A 16,686-nucleotide genomic window follows, 5' to 3' on the forward strand; every position below is an offset into this window, starting at 1 on the left:
CTCTCTCCATCGGGAATGGAGGCACGATCACCTCTCAGTTGTTTTTTTTTTCGTTTTTGTTTTTAGTTGAGATGCACTGGGGCGTAGATATTTTCACACACGCATTCTTAATCTGTTTGTTTTGCAAGATAATTAGCCCTGTCAGTCCCACGCTAGGTATTACTGGAGTGGTAAGCGGAGCAGTGGAACAGATGTCTTTCAGTGATGAGTGGTTTTACTGGGTTTGAGGGGACTGTGTTGGTTTCAATGGCATTAGGATGCAAACGTTCTTCTTACATTTTTTCTTCATATTTTTTTTAAACAGGCTTTTACTCCCTTATACCCCTTGACTGTCCCACGATCATGTTCACCTTTCTTCCAAATTTAAATTAATTTACATAATTCCATAGCTTTTTATGCACTCGGCTTCATAATCGGCTTTTGAGTTTGCTGTTTTCGCTGCCAATAGCTGCTGCTGATTATACTAATAGCATTTTACACTTAATCCAAAAAACACATTCTATAGGCCAGGTCTTCTTGGCTTTTCACCTAGAAAACGTACCTGTTGCATGCATATTTCTCCCATTCATTAAACCACACTAGAGTTGCTGATGCAGTTATAGTTTGTAGCACTGATAAAGAAACTCCAGAATCTCTCATCGCATACTCTCTGTCATGCTGTCACAGAATGAGCTGGCGCTCATTCCTGTGCGAGACCACAGAAGCATGCAGTGCTCCTGAGACCCGATGCCACAGAGCAGCAGAGGTGCCAGTAGCAAACAAGATGATATCACCGAATGATTCAATCTAACCAAAACCGTACAGGATTCAGTCTGGCTTCAATTCTGGAGAACAGCGACTCCAATTAGTTTTTTTTTTCTTAACTAAAACAGAGTGATTGTACTCTTTAGGCATTTCCTCCCCCCCCCCCCCCCCCCAAACAGAGTCCATTTAGAAAAAGAAGAAGAATAAATTTATAAAATACTATATGTTTACACAGCCCCTCCATTCTGTCACTAGGGGTTAGAGCTGGCTGCTGAATCAGTCCTCTGTTGGGCTCGTTAGTTCATATTTCCACACCCTTTCTGTTACTCAGCTTGCTTTGGGTTTAAGATTCTGTCACAGTCAGGGGTGTATATCATACCTACAATCCGCAATAGACAGCTCTTTTCCTAAACCAACATTTTTTACTTTAATTTAGCATTAGAAACATGACCACCAGGATGTGCCACAGTTTACATTGCTGGTAAAAGACCACGTCCTGGGCCCCGTGGTTTACTAGAACCGAGCTGGGACCATAGAAGCACATTGGACAAGCACTGATGGGCCGTATGGCATCCTCTTGTCCATAATATTTCTCATGTTCTTTAGTGATGCTGACTACCTAAGAGTCGTGAATATCACCCAAAGAGACAGCTTTTCAGTTCTTTAACCCTTGTAGTGCCTGGTGCTTGTTTTAGTTTCACGGGTTCGAAGCTTACTTTGTTAAGTCAGACACCTGCAGCTCCATTGCTTTCAGCTCCAGTCTCTCCAATGCCTAGATATGAGCAGGAATGTACAGCACGTGGAATGACAGTACATGAATTCAAACGAAGCTCGAAAGCAGAAGCATTTACGAAAACGACTGTAAGCTGTTGAAGTTTTTTTTTATAGAGCAGGCACACATGGGCTGGTTTACTTAAATATAAATGCAATGCTATTTTTATTTGGTAGCAGATGAAACATCAATAAACAGATACCAATGCAGTCATCAGTATGGGAAGATTAGGTTACACGAATGATGAATGCATCTGATATGCTTGCAAAGGTAAGATGTGGCATCACTTCACACTATAATAATATTCTCAACTTGCTGCTGTGCCTGTTTTGAGGACGGTATTTATGCAAACGGTTTTCCCAGATGCTGAAACTAGGATAACCCAGTTTTAAAACCCACTTGTTTATAGCAGCCGCACTTCCCACTGCAGACTCATACTGAACCCTTGATCGCCTGCCTTGCTGATGGGTTATGTAGGGTCAATTCTGATTCCAGAACTGGGGCAGATGTGCACATCATGCTGTCTGAAGCAGTCAAACCAAATCAAACCATGTATTCACCAGTACTCAACACCAATTTTTAGAGAAACATATTTCTCATTGCAGTTGCCCCTTTTCAAGTGTCCAAGACGGTCTGGAACACAATGTCCAGCAGCTTCTAGCCTGGGTCACTGCACTACAATTCCTTTGGTTGACCCCACTGACCAGAAGAATGACACAATGGCAGTGGTTCCGTAAAGTCTGAGAGGTTGTGGGTTTGATCCCTGGCCCAGGTCTACACAGTCTTGTAGTGAATAAAAACAAGGATAGCTTGGCCACCAGCTCTTGGTTATATATATATATATATATATATATATATATATATATATATATATATATATATATATATATATGTGTTATCCTGAAGGGTTGCTGGATCAGTCCAGCTGGAAGACAATCTGTTATTGTGGGGACTGTAGCTGGTAAGGCATGGGGAAGCTCAACACATACGCTGCACTTTTTAGTATTGGGCTGAAGAATCCACTGAGGATTACGATTCACCTATGGTAGGACAGACGTTTCACCTAGCTATAACCAGTCCCTACAATGGCTTGGAATTGTTTGCGAATGAATATCATATGACTGGCCTGGCTCATTCTTCTGCTAGGGGTCAAAACTGTTTTCCTAAGAGAGGCTCGTACCCCTTCAAAGCATTTCCTTCCTTCCCGCAACTCATAAAGAGGATAGATTTGGGTTTTTGAAAGGAACCTTCAAGTCATTAAGCTAACATTTTGCCTGGCTGCTCTTAGCTGGCTTCTACTTGTGTGGTCAGTAAAAGATATTCTTTAGGCAGCTCTTTTGAGATACCCAACACTGTCAGGATGTGTAATGATAATTCCACAATGTTATTCCACTGTACTCAGCCCATCCCAATTTTATAAACGATATTTATCAGAACTCTTGCTGCTTATTCCCATGCATTGAGCACAATACTGTTATACTGTATCATTCCCTTCTCTCTTACTAGCTATTACATGATAATTATATCATAGTTTACTTCAACTTTCATTTGTAAATCTGAATGAAAAGACAAAGGTGTCCCAGGCACTTGTTATTTTCTCTGGATCACCTTGTGTTTTTACAGCAAGGTGGTGCCTGACAGCAAAGATAATATTACCCACCCCTGGGTAGTCAGCTATGTAATTTCTCAGGAGTCACTCCCCCATGTGAAGGCAATGCCAGGGCTCTCTGTGGGTCAGCGAGGCTGCCTGCCTGCCCAGTCCTGATGCTGTCAGGGAGGCCTGTCTCTGTGAGGCAGCATAGTGGCAAAGGTTATCTAACCAGAAGTCTGATTCAAACTCAGTGCAAACAAAAAATAACCAACGAAAATAAACCACGTGGGTTAGCACAGTGCAGAAGAACCACTGCTGAAACAGAATTAAAGAGAACACAAGACTTAAATATCTGAAAAAGATATATATATATATATATATATATATATATATATATATATAGTGCATTGTTAGACACAACGTCTACTAACAGTTTCCTTCCTCCCACACCAATATAGTTATGTGATCATTTTTAAGTGATCCAAAATAGAGCTGCGCAGGTGTACTTAAATTATCCAATTATCCATTACAGATATATAGCCTACGCACAGCTATAAGTATCTGATGACACCACCAGCTGTGTGACCCACTGCATCCTATAATTATGAATCCAGGTAGAGGAGATACAAGAGTTCTCGCGGTACAGGCTCTCCCCCCTAGTCGATTTAGCTCTGCAAATTCAATCTGTAGGGTTATGTACAAAATCCTGAATAGCAGTGGCACACATTTTTAAGAGAGGGCGATTTGAAGTAGCCCAGTTGCTTTGCAGCCACCATGCCTACTCACAAGCAGGCTGGCAACTGATACAGGGATGAAGGGATCTTTACAGGGGAGACAGCTGACTGTCTTATAAGCCACCTGCTGGACACTTGTGCATTGCACCCGTTCTGTAAAAGGTTCAGGTTCCGTTTATTACAATCCAGTTCTGTTAAGCCCTTTCTATGACTTGACCTGCTATGAATGTCACTTTCAAATAAGCTCTAGACCTCACACGTACATCAGCACCTTCCACTGAGGGTAAAGGTCTGGTCAGCACTCAGTGTGTCAACCACAACTCCTCTCCACTCACCCACTGCATTTCTGAGCAATTTCAGTGAATCCTGAATGATACTTTGAAACTATTTAAAGGTCTGTAAAAGGTTTTGATCTTGCATTTAATACAAAATGAATGAATAAACTATATTTATTAAAATAAAAAACGGTGAAATCTCTGCCAATAATAAAACAGCAGTGTTATTGGGGAAAGCAAACATTAACATTTCAAACGTGGGTGGGGCATGGAGTGTTTGGTGTGGCAGGTAATGTTCCATTGAAAGACAGTCCCTACAGACAGACAGACAGATTTATTGAAGGCAGTCTAGATGGGACCTCCTTGATGGTTAAATATAGCCTGGCTTTGATTTGAGGGCAAAACTCAACCTCTGTGAAGGAGCAGCCAGCTGCAGTGACCGCTGTGGTATGCTGCTTATCCACGAAAGGGCCTTCTGCTGATTTCGGTATTAACTCATCAGCAGCTAGGAGGAAATTCATTACACCCTTAATCCCCAGTTTAATGTGTATTTGAAGCTCTGTTTGTTTACAAGTTTTAATTTAATTTGCAAATACAAGGTCTTTATGTACAGTACCTTCATCAAGGAAATCACCCCCTAGCTTGATTCCTTGACAATAATGAATTGCAATAATGATGCAGGCAACTTGGTACAATACAGTACTGTGGGGGGAAGAACACTACCAAACAAGTACACATGTTTTGCATTATTGAAAAATGTGTTCTCCTGTATAGAGTTTTATAGCACCTGTGTGTTTCTTCCAAGATGCTTCCTGAAATTAAAATTTAAAAAAAAACCATGATATAAATCTGTGGAAATTGAAAAACTGTTTCATGGTGCAATATAAATTTTCAATCTGGCTGTTAGCTACTCAGAGTGTTGAAAATGAAAGCTTGTAATAACCTGCAAAAATAGAGAAGTAAGGGCGGAAGCGCGGGCAGCGCTGGAGAGACTCGGTAACATTCTTCCCTCAGTTCTGACTGGGCTTGGCATCCCGCTGCCTCAGGAGGAAGCGCCTGCGGTTGCAGGTCTGCCTGTTGTCTTTTTAACTAATTTCCAGCTTACTCCAATACTTTTTTTTCTGTTCTGTTGACACATTTTTGTCTTCGGGACCGTTAAGCTTGTTTTGGCATCATTACCATTTAAAAGGGCCCGCAGGTTGTTCAACAGAAACCCTTTATTTTAGATATGGACGCCTGGAAGGATTCTTTTATTCGAGTGATTAAAGGCCCCCAATGTTTTTTAAATATTATTTCAATGTACCCTTGGTGCTACCGTTTCACTGTGCCCCCTCAACGTAACGTTTTAAATACACTTCACGGGTCGGGTCGGATCAGGTCGGGTGGGATTGCTATAGGCTACGGAAGTAGAACAAAACTGTCGGAAAACAAAAATCAACAAACATGAAAATGACTTGAGTTTCCTTTAGATCGTTTATTGGCATTTAAACCAGACAGTTTTTAAGGAACTTTCTTTAAATCCAGCCAGTTTCACAATCGGGTCTATTTAAAGGACTGAAATCCAGATTGCATCAAAACCACAAGATATTTCTTAAGCAATCCACTCTTATTGAGGAACTGTTTTCTGGATTTCCACACTTTTTTCTCAGCGCTTTTCAAAGGACGTTTTATTTACTAAACATTAGAAATATCAGTCAGGTGTCGTAACCAATAGTGCCTGGAGGCAGTATCGGGTACGACACCTGTCACATAAAAACGTGTCCCGAGGCAGTGTATTTGCCATGGCTGCACGTCATGCAGTAAACAGCGCCCTCTGGTGTATTAAAATGATATGTCAGAGATCCTTAAGTTATAACAGTACAAAATCGCAAACTAGCACACTACTACTAAGATGGGTAACAAGAAAATGTTTTTACTGTAAACTTTTTTTTTTTTTTTTTTTTAATTCGCTGGGGGGACTGGCGTCATTGCTTTGGGTGTGTCGAGTAACTGACCGATCCGTGTCTTGATAGAAAGATCCGACACACAGTATTGTGTTAGAAAAAGATTTTTATTAATGGTTACAGTTGTATACAACGCATACAGTGATGAATAACAACAACAATATGCATTGAGTGTCATTACATCCCGATGGACAAATTGCGATTGACAATGGTACGCTATTCCAACAGCAACAGGGAACTCCACAGCATTCTGCCTAGTTGAGAGATACTTGATGAAACCACTCGTCTCTGTGGTGAACACTGGTATAGTCCAACACTTAAAAAGAAAATATATATATATTTTTTATTCAAAATGCATAAGAAAGTCATATGATCTACTGAATGCCATACAATCGTGTATGACTCTCGGGTTTACCATTTCAAGCATTCTATACTATGCATTTACCCTGGTGTGCCGTCCGCCACTTCACAGTTCATGCGTTCCTGTGGGCTGATAGAAGCCTGTTAGAGCTGAAAGCTTGGCTGATGGTACTGCACCGTTCTCTAATATACTTTATCAGACCTCACTAGGCATTAGAATACGTATCTATGCCTCACCATGCTTTCAGTTATTACACTTTGCTATACTTTCACTAGGGTTAGTACTCATGCAAGCTGAGTGATGGTAATACTGCTGTCTGTAGTCAGGCTAGATGCTATCGAAGCTTCTCCCTATAGTTATACTTCAACAGTCCTGTCCTGAACACCCACTGCCAGTCCTAGGATTCTTCTGGGTAGAGAACAGATTTTAAACCAGAACAAGTCTGGTGTATCAACCCACTGTGTCAATTGCTTCTGCCTGTGCTAGCTAAACTGCCAATGTATTTAGTCATCCATACACCTGCCAATATAAACGGTCCAGCAGAGACATGAGACAGGGTCTGGTATAGCCACAGTCTGAGAAAAAGAGGGCGATTTTCAACTGGTAGCATATGGAAATACAATTATTATTGTAATGATATTTTTTTCACAGACAATGGTTTCCATTGAATCCCAGTGTGGTCTGTGGGGACGCACAGTACAGGGTATGGTCACACAAAGTTTCAATTTTATAGAAAGACAGGGTTTGCTTCACTAATTCTGCTTTTTGTCAAATTTCACAAATTCTGCTTCGTCTCTGTTGCACTTGGTGTAGCAGTGGAATTGTATTTGTATACATTTATATCAGAGAAAATCAAGACATTACGGCACTATTATATGATTAGAATATATGAAAAAACCATTCATATTATTAGTATTGTAGCTCCAGGGGATGCAAGAGGAACTGTCTCATTTACTTGTAGTTTCATACAATCTTAATAAACCTTACCCAGCGAAGCTAAACCCCAATTAAAGGAGTGTCTACTGTAACTACTACTAGCATGAGCCTCCTCAGTTGTAGAAGTTGTACTGGGGACGCACTACAAACTTGAAAGTGGAGGATGTGGACAGGCAGGGGAAGGACTGCAGGAGGGTGCTGTTGGAAGGCAGCAGCGCCACGTTGTTTTTGAATTCCTGGACGTGAGAGACGTAGGCATCATTGCAGATGAGGAGAACCTTGTTGTCGTAGCGGATGGAAGCGTCAGAAGACTGGCCGGTGAGCGTGGCAGCAGGGTAGGAGCTGTACTCACAGCTGTAGCCTCTGTTCCTGCAGCTCTCCCTGGACATGTGGATCCCGACAGACCAGTATAACATCTGGGATTGGAAGAGTAGACTTGGGTGCTTTGGGGTTTGAAACGAACCACTCTGACTGCTTCCGTAGTGCCTGTTATTGTACTGTTTTCTGTATTGGTAGTTGTAATTGTTTGTGATGGCTGTATAGGTGTAGCTCCATGTGGGTGAGGTATAAATCCTCGGGCTGTAGTCTTCTGTCACCCTATCAATGTGGAGATTGAGCTTCTGATAGGATACAGTGTGGAACTGGAGCCCCTGAAGGATTTTGGCCTGGTAGAGTGCAGGCTGGCTCAGGTAGACCGAGGAGTTGAACTGGATGTCATAGAGCTGCTCAGGAGGGATCATGGGGAAGCGGATCCCTCCCAACAGCTCCCTCTCCACCTGGAGGTTGGCACTGCCGTTACTGCTGTCAGCGTTCTCCCACTTCACCAGGATCCATCTCTCGAGGGCTTGCAGGAGGAAGATCTCGTCAGGGACCACCAGATCTGAGCGGGAGAGCAGGGCCCCCAGCATCTCTGCCCCCAGCCTGGACCACGCTGAGGAGTTGGCAAGGGCCTCACAGTTCCACGCCAGGTACTGCAGACAGGTCTCCTTCAGCAGGGGGTCCTCAGTGCTGAGGGCGTAGTCGTACAGGGAGACCTGGCTCTCGAAGGATGGGTCCTGGGGGAGTAGCGAGGAGAAGAGATGGCCGGCATATTCCTGCAGAGCCTTCACTTTGTAATCGGATGCAAGTTTGTGGATGCACTGAGCCGAAGACAAGGTGATATCTATTTGTTTGGTGTACAGGTACCTGGAGAGGAAAAAAAACAACATTGGCTTCACCTGAGTCAAAGAGAAATAAGACCCATGAACCTTTACCAGATGAGACCCTGACCTTTATTGCTGCTGTTTTTAATCTCAATGGAATGGGATTGTGGAGGTATTTTCTTAATGCAGCTATTGTGCTTATGTGTGGCTTTTCCTCTCAATGGGAACTGTCTGGGTAAATTAAGCAAATGCAAAAACAAAACGCAATAAATAAAAACTGAGAGAACCCGTACTTGAGGAAGTCAGTGACGAAGGGTCGGCACTCCTTCACCACCTCCATAGTGAAGTTGTTGAGGCGGGTGAGGTTGAGGAAGGTGGCCTCAGCGTTGAGGGACAGGATAAGTCTATGTGTGCAGATGGGTTCCGCGCTCTCCGGCTCCCCAGTGGACACCACGATGATGTTGAAGTCACAGTCCCGCTGGCTTTCATACAAATCCCCCAGCACCTCAGAGAACTCCGCGCTCCGGTCCAGGGTGTACGTCATTGTGTTATCCAGCGTGATCTCTGGAGCAAGAGAAAGGATGCATCTATTTATATATAAATCAGTTAGAGCATTTAGTCAAAGTCAGTTTTTTTATGATGCTTTTTAGTGTGATCTGGAATGTGACGTAACTAGCAATCTTGGCTTGTTAGGGTCTAAGGCTATAAAGGAAAAGTTATCTTGCCTGTGTGTGCAGACTACATATTAATAAACCTTGGGGAAATTGAGCTCTACCATGCAATGAAGTGCTCAAGCAAGACAGAGCATGAAAACCCACAATGACAATCTTTTTTTGAACAGACTAAGTCTACCTTTATAGGAAGTACTTTCACCAGCTTTTTCATTCTTTGATGTTAATTCAAGTGTTGTTTGGAAAGTTTTTGGTATTGAATGTTGAGTAACTCCACTTTAGCTAGAACTTGTGAAGTCCAGTTTGGTTTAGTATATGTGCCTAGCCTCTACTGTTACATTGCTGAGGTGGAGGAGTTCAGCAATGGGCAGTGTTGTGTGAGTGTCTGCTGGTACTGCTGGCTTCTACTCTATAAAGCCCTGTAAAGTATTGGAAAGGCATTACTTGGTTGGCACTTGACCCCAGCGTCCTCCTCGTGTTTGCAGTCGTTGACGTGCCAGCCTTTGGATCTGCACTGGGCCAGCGAAGATTCCGTCCCCTGACAGGAGACGTCATCCAGCATGATGCGGCCTGAGCCTGTCCATACAAAACAGGAGCACAGCGTTTACCCCTGTCTGCCAGGTCCCTCCAGCCTTCCAGATTCACATGCATAAACAGCGTTAGCTAGGCACAGGTTTGCAGCCCACAATATATATACCATGGCCGTCCTGCACAGTTACAGCTTACAAAAACAAACTGCAGTATTACAGCAATGAATTGCAGTATAATTATAACATTCTGTATGGAGTTCTTAGTCATGTTGTCATGCAGTAATTTACAATGCAGATGTAGTGCATAATTATTATGGGTATTCAGTTTGCAGAACTACAAAAAGGTTAGCATTTTTTGTAAGGGATCTCTTGCACTGACTATGTGTATTGCACCTGTTCTCTACCTGGGCTTTATATTAAAACTATTATTTTAAAAGATATATAGGAAAGGTCTCATAATCAAATCCCAAAATTACACATTGGTTAACTCAATGTGTGACATCACTGTTACACATTTGTGCAGTAAAAATCAATATAGCAATCCTGATTTAATGATGCTCCTACTGTACCTGCTCCAAACTTCCCTCCCACGACGGCCTCGCTTCCATTCAGAAACCCCAATGAGCGGCACACCACATGTGCGTCTGCAAGGTCCCAGCTGTCATCACAGACTGTCCCCCACTCTCCGCTGTAGTAAACCTCCACGCGCCCCTCGTATGGCGTCTGTCCCCCAACCAGCCTCACGTTCCCGTTCGTCCACGCTGCACGAGAATCATTGCACATGAGGTCTCCATACTTTACCATATTTTGGGGGGGGGGGGGGGGGAGTGGCTTCTACAGCAGACCCACAGGAGTCGCTGGTGCACGGTGAACCAAGGATTACCCTGCCGACCTGAACCCTCCCCACCTGGGCAGTGCTTGGCCAATTCTGCGCTGCCCCCCTGGGAACTCCTGGCCACGATCGGCGATGGCATAAGCTGGACTCGAACCAGCGATATCCAGGCTATAGGGCGCATCCTGCACTCCACGCGGAGAGCCTTCACTGGATGCGCCACACGGGAGCCCCACCTATACCGATTCGTTCACAATGGATACAGTACTGTTTTGTAAGCGATGTGTCATCTCGACAGTGTCTTGAAGGACACTGATTGGTTTATTAAATCTTTCCAGAACCGCCGTCATATCATTGAATTATTAAATTATTTTGTATTCTGATTTCTGACCTCCTGAAAAAAACTTGAATCAAACACAAGTAGTTAAGCAATTTGGTGTTTCCCGTTCTGGTGAGTTGCTTCACCATTCTGTTAAATAACGTGCATGTCTTGTATATTGTAACGTGTGTAGGGGTGATGTGTTAATTTAGTGTGACAGTTAGTTTATTAACGTTAAGTTAACCCTAAGAAACGCCCATTATTTTTGCCTCTGCCACTGTGATAGATCAAAACACACCCGCCAGCTAATTTTGTAGTACACAGCGATTTAAGCTTGACCGTTCTGTTTTGCTTTAGTTTTATTAATGTTAGTTTGTCTGTTACTTTATTATTATAGTTCATTAACATACACGTGCCTTTTATTTTGCTTTTACTTATTCATAATTTCATATGCTGATGCACGTGATGTGTGTCATGACAAGTAATACATATGTATTTATTGATTGATTGATTCATTTTGTGTCTGGTGACTAACTCTGTCTTAGAGAACACTTCGGCTAAGAGAACACTTCGCTTGCTTCCCGAGGGGTGTTCTCTTAGCTTGAGACTATATTAAAACATGACTTGTAGCCTAATTACAGTTGAGGAGTCTTTGGCCTCAAACGTCACAGCATGTTTGTACTTACTTGTAACACAGTAGGGGAGACCGGGGTTGGTTGTCACACATTTTACTCAATCAGGTGACATTCTGCGAGGTTCTGTTCCACGTTATATTGAAGAATAACTTTTCCCGTACAAATTGATGTTTTTTTTTTTTTAAATTATTTTTATTTCAGCATAACTTTATTCCAAATATGATATTTAGACGGTTGAAAATGCGCCGGTAACCTGTCACAACCTGCCCCATACTGGGGTTGGATGTCACAGTAGACAATAATGCAACATTTTTTTTTGTTTTTTTAAATAACATAAAGTTTCTACTGTGTACATAAGCATTATATGTGACATATCCCACATGTTGGTCTAAAAAAAAGTAGAAAGAAAAAATAAAAGACTTCTTCCTATAGGATTTACATGTGACAACCTGCCCCAACCAAACTTTACATGACAATTTAATTCTCTCAGTACTACTGGGAGAACCTACTGGTTTTGTTTTTACACCAAAAGATAGTCAGTATCTGGTTCTATTTAACATGGCCATCGGTTCAAACAAACTCTAATACTACTAAGAGTTATAACACAAATAACAAGACATATATTTTTTACACACACCTGTACTCAGGCTCGCTGTCAGCAGAAACACAGCTGCACCAAGAGTCCAGACTGCCCCAAGAGTCCAGACTGCCATCGTCACTCGTGAACAAAAGAGAAACTTTATTTATCCTGCAGGAATAAAAGAGAGGAAGTGAGACGCGACTGCAAAAAAAAAAAATTATAATAAAAAAGCTCCTCTAACATGCTAGGTGCTGGGCTGATTCAAGGATTTAGACTTGACTTCTGAACACTTTCAAAGTCATGGTGTGTGCATTCTTCACCATGCTTTGCCTATCCGACTTGCTTCACTGCAGTGAAAGGGCATTCAGATTGTACAGACAGTGAGCCCAAACAACAAAACAGGGACATATTATTAATACCTACTGTGCTGTACCTTTCTGATCAAATCATTTCCTTACAAAAAAAATTATTCTGCAGCATTTCAGACACTAATCTTAATAATGTAGTTTATAATTTTATTACAGTTTGACTCCCTTTTGCAAGATCACTTCATTGAACCCCAGCAGTGTCACATTACACTGCATTATACTATAATTCATTGCAAAAATACTGTATGTCCCTGAAAATAACTGATGTTCCTTTAAAGCGGTTGGCTAAACTTTCTTACCTGGCAAGTTTCACATTATCTGACTGTCGTGGTTGTGTTTCTAAGCAACCTGGTAACTAAAGGATTAATCAAAGCCCAGTGAATGAATCAACCATGACCTAACTACAGCTACAAAGTTTTAAAAAAAAATCAGTCCAGAATGACACAGGCAAAGAAGACACAATGCATGAGCAGAATTTTTTTTTTTTGGATATACACAAAACGTTTAAATCATTTCTTAACAAAGCTCCACTGTAAAAGACTCTCACCACTTGGGTGTTGAGACCAGTCACCCTGTCTCCTCAGTGTTCCAGCGCTGTGTTGCAGAGCTGCCTTCTACTGGCTTTGTTACAGCCAGGGTCAGCCTAGATAATCAAGTAGGTGCTGCCAATCCCAGCTACCTCCTGCTGTGATTGGACAGTTCAATCAGTTTCATTTCTAAATGTTTCTGGAAATCACATGACCTGGTGTTTCTATTGAACAGTTCTGCTTTTGTTTCTTTACACAAATTATTTCTTTTCAAGGTCTATGTTATCAAACAGCTGCACCAATGAAAGTGTCTCTATTCCCCTCTCTTATGTTACACAACTGGGCTACCATTTCCCCTTAATATAGATCCATTGCATTGCCATTGTAGTTCCACTATCTGTCTGCTGTTGGTTAGGGGCTGACACAGCGGTGTCTAATCACGGTCCTGGAGGACCATTCCACTCCAGGTTTAACAAGTAGAATGAGTTCATGAACTTCTTATCCGGGTGGAGGTTTAATTGGTTCAGTTAAACAATTTAGAACAGGGTTGGAACAAAGACCAGGACTGGAACGTGCCAACTTTGGCCAGCCCTGTTCTTGGTTCAGTTTTCAAAGGGACTGCTGTATAATGAGGATCCCTTACAATTCTTCAGTTTTCAAAGGGACTGCTGTATAATGCTGATCCCTTACAATTCTTCAGTTTTCAAAGGGACTGCTGTATAATGAGGATCCCTTACAATTCTTCAGTTTTCAAAGGGACTGCTGTATAATGAGGATCCCTTACAATTCTTCAGTTTTCAAAGGGACTGCTGTATAATGAGGATCCCTTACAATTCTTCAGTTTTCAAAGGGACTGCTGTATAATGAGGATCCCTTACAATTCTTCAGTTTTCAAAGGGACTGCTGTATAATGAGGACCCCTTACAATTCTGCAGTTTTCAAAAGGACTGATGTATAATGATGATCCCTTGCAACACCCTATAACTAAACCAGAGCATGATACTGTAGTTCCAATTCTTCTGTTAATAATTCATTTTACCTTGTTAACAAAGCCTCAGTGTTTGCCCTTGTTAAACCTAACCCCCGCTCCCCACATTGCAAAGAAGTGAAGTAACGCTGCTGGAGTGAACCGTTTTTTATTTATTTTTTTAAATGCATGAATCTGTTTAAAAGCATGCTTTTATTTTCTAATGCTGTTTCAGGCTTAGCCACCATTTGATTAAAGTGAATCATTCATCAATTTCAAGATGATTAAGGGAACTGAAAGCCCAAGTCATCTTGTCAGCATGTTCCTGTGGTCAGAAGTGTCTGCTTGAAAAAATGCTGATCTGTCTCCTAATATAAATCAGGGGATTGTGTAAAAAAAAAACATCAGTTTCTGCAAATCCATGAATTTTGCTACATCTGTTATTTAAGGGGTGTTGAGCCTGGATGGGATACCAGCTTTTTATTTCAAAGGAACAGATTTAGGGAGTTTTATAATGTTTGTTCCACAGTCTCTGTTTCAAAAAACATTACCATTCAAAGTTGTTGAAGCATTTAAAACATTAGCAAGTTTTCATTTCTTATGTTAATAAAAATTAACATTTGAAATCCCTGTTGGTCTCATTAATGCATTTTTCTTTTATATGGCGCAAACCTTGCACCTGTGCACAAGCTTAGTAAATCCCCCTCAATCAAACGCAGGGCAGAAGTTACACAGCTGCACCATCGGGAGAGACAGTGCCACAAAAACCAGTGGTGTTTAAACAAACAAACAAAAAACACATCGTCTTCATGTTTCCTTTATTCCTTCTTGCGCAAGCAGTTTCGCTACCTGCTGACTCACAGACCCGTCGGCCCACACAGCTGTCTTTCCTTTACTGTCCCTCTTGCATTAGCAAGCAAGGTAACTCACAAATTCAGTGGATCTGAACTCAGTCCACAGACCTTGAACTTGGGTCTACTGTCCCGATTTCACCTGGTTGTTCAAAATATATCCGAGTCATCTGTGACTTCAGCAATTCGGGTTGATGGTTTCATCATAAATAGTGCAGTTTCTACCCTGTGCTTTTCAGCAACCTTTGTCTACACAGGTAGCATACAAAGAAATGAACTGTATGGTACAAATTCACACATTAAACAAGTCACAGAACATGGTTGGCAGTACTGATGGGGCTTGTTCTTTACACTTCCAAGGGAGGTTATAATGAAGACAAATCCACTGCCAGAACTAGGTTTAATTGTACCAAACGCTTCAAGGACGGACTAACCTTCCTCCAGTTTGAAATATGGAAACACACACACACACACTCCTTACAAAACACAGGAGTCCCACACAGATTTGAAAGCAGATGGCGATGCAGCGTGACAAAGCGCAGGTCTGTTTTTGTATACTGAGCACCAAAAGAAACATATCACTATTATAACGCATTTGTTTTCGAAAATGATGGACATGACGAAATGTTTTTGGTTTCTTTTTAATCACTCAATCATTCACTCTTGACCATGACACGCTTGACTGACTATGACTGAAGCATATGCACTTAATTGCCTAATTAGTGAGACAGCTGATTTGGACACTGGATATGGAGTGATTTCAGCTGTTGAACTGCAAGCTTGAATAAAAGCAATAAAGAAAATCACATAAAAACACCAAAATGCCACGTCTATCAAGATAGCAGCGCCTTCGTGCAATCGGCATGTTGGAGGCTGGACTAGGGCAGCGTACTGTGGCTCGCCGTCTTGGGTGCTCACAGCCAGCAATTTCAAACCTGGCGAGACGGTATGGCTTCTAGGGTTCGGAGACCACTGAACAGGCAGGTGCTTATCCAGGCACTACAAGAGGAATGGGCCAGGATTCCACAAGACAGCATCAGAAACCTGGTGCAAAGCATGCGTCACAGATGTACTGCTTGTATTGCTTCCAACGGTGGCCACACACGCTACTAGCCTGTGACTTTCACAGTATCCCGTCCCCCCATAACTTCAAACAGTAAAATGTCAATTGTTAATCAGCACAATAAAAAGTCACTGCACCTGCTCTAAAATGGAGTTTGTCATTTTTCAATCACATTTAGTGAATTTTATCCAAATATAAGGGATAAGTTTCTTTTGGTGCTCAAATATAAGTGATATGTTTCTTTTGGTGCTCAAATATAAGCGATATGTTTCTTTTGATGCTCAGTATATATGCATTGGAGTTAGAGGGGTTGTTCAAACAGTTATAAAACCTAAAAACAGCTACAGAGAAAAGGTGGTAGAGTGGCCAACCGAGGTCTCTTTCCCAGTGTGCAATCAACACTTCACATCTGTGTGCAGAAAGCCAAGTTCATCCAAAACTGCAAACCGCTCTAGTATAGGAACTAGGCACTATCACGTCACTCACAACAGCACACCCGCAAACTAACTCCTAATAGTGTTTCTGCAAAGTTACTTTGTTCTGAAAGGGTTAAAAGCCACTGAACAAGTGTTTTAAGCACTGCAGGGGATTATGCTCAATAGAGAATAAAGCAATTTGTCTTGTCGGCTCTGCTTACGTCTCTTTTGATCACTTTCTTGTTTGAAATCTCTCTCATTTCCGCTGAAGATGAGCAGGCCACACAATGTTTTGTGATTTTAAACCTTCCGTTGAGACATCTGAGATCAATGGTGACACCCAGTGGCCAAGTGTTACAACAGGGCTATCTCACTCTTCAGATTAGATACCCTGCACACCCTGTTGGCTAAATCCACCGAGACTAAATA

At 41.9% G+C, this 16,686-nt stretch overlaps 1 protein-coding gene across 1 annotated transcript; it reads right to left on the reverse strand.

Moving 5' to 3' along the window:
- Nucleotides 1–6,147: 6,147 nt before the first annotated feature.
- Nucleotides 6,148–16,667, reverse strand: LOC117424630 (galectin-3-binding protein-like). Its single transcript, XM_034041187.3, has 6 exons — nucleotides 12,981–16,667; nucleotides 12,123–12,233; nucleotides 10,269–10,460; nucleotides 9,614–9,745; nucleotides 8,792–9,062; nucleotides 6,148–8,541 (listed from the first exon to the last, which is right to left on the reverse strand). Exons 2-6 carry the CDS (start codon nucleotides 12,196–12,198, stop codon nucleotides 7,470–7,472), a joined length of 1,743 nt encoding a protein of 580 aa, XP_033897078.1. The 5' UTR covers nucleotides 12,199–12,233; nucleotides 12,981–16,667; the 3' UTR covers nucleotides 6,148–7,469.
- Nucleotides 16,668–16,686: the final 19 nt, after the last annotated feature.

The sequence above is a fragment of the Acipenser ruthenus genome, chromosome 19 (assembly GCF_902713425.1).
Source record: "Acipenser ruthenus chromosome 19, fAciRut3.2 maternal haplotype, whole genome shotgun sequence".
Classification (NCBI taxonomy): Eukaryota; Metazoa; Chordata; class Actinopteri; order Acipenseriformes; family Acipenseridae; genus Acipenser; species Acipenser ruthenus.

Coding starts and splice junctions, on each gene's coding strand:
- LOC117424630 (XM_034041187.3), bottom strand. CDS start 12,198: ATGGCAGTCTGGACTCTTGGGGCAGTCTGGACTCTTGGTGCAGCTGTG. Junction 9,746..10,268: donor GGGAGGGAAGTTTGGAGCAG/GTACAGTAGGAG, acceptor TTGTATGGACAG/GCTCAGGCCGCATCATGCTG. Junction 9,063..9,613: donor TGGGGTCAAGTGCCAACCAA/GTAATGCCTTTC, acceptor CTCTTGCTCCAG/AGATCACGCTGGATAACACA.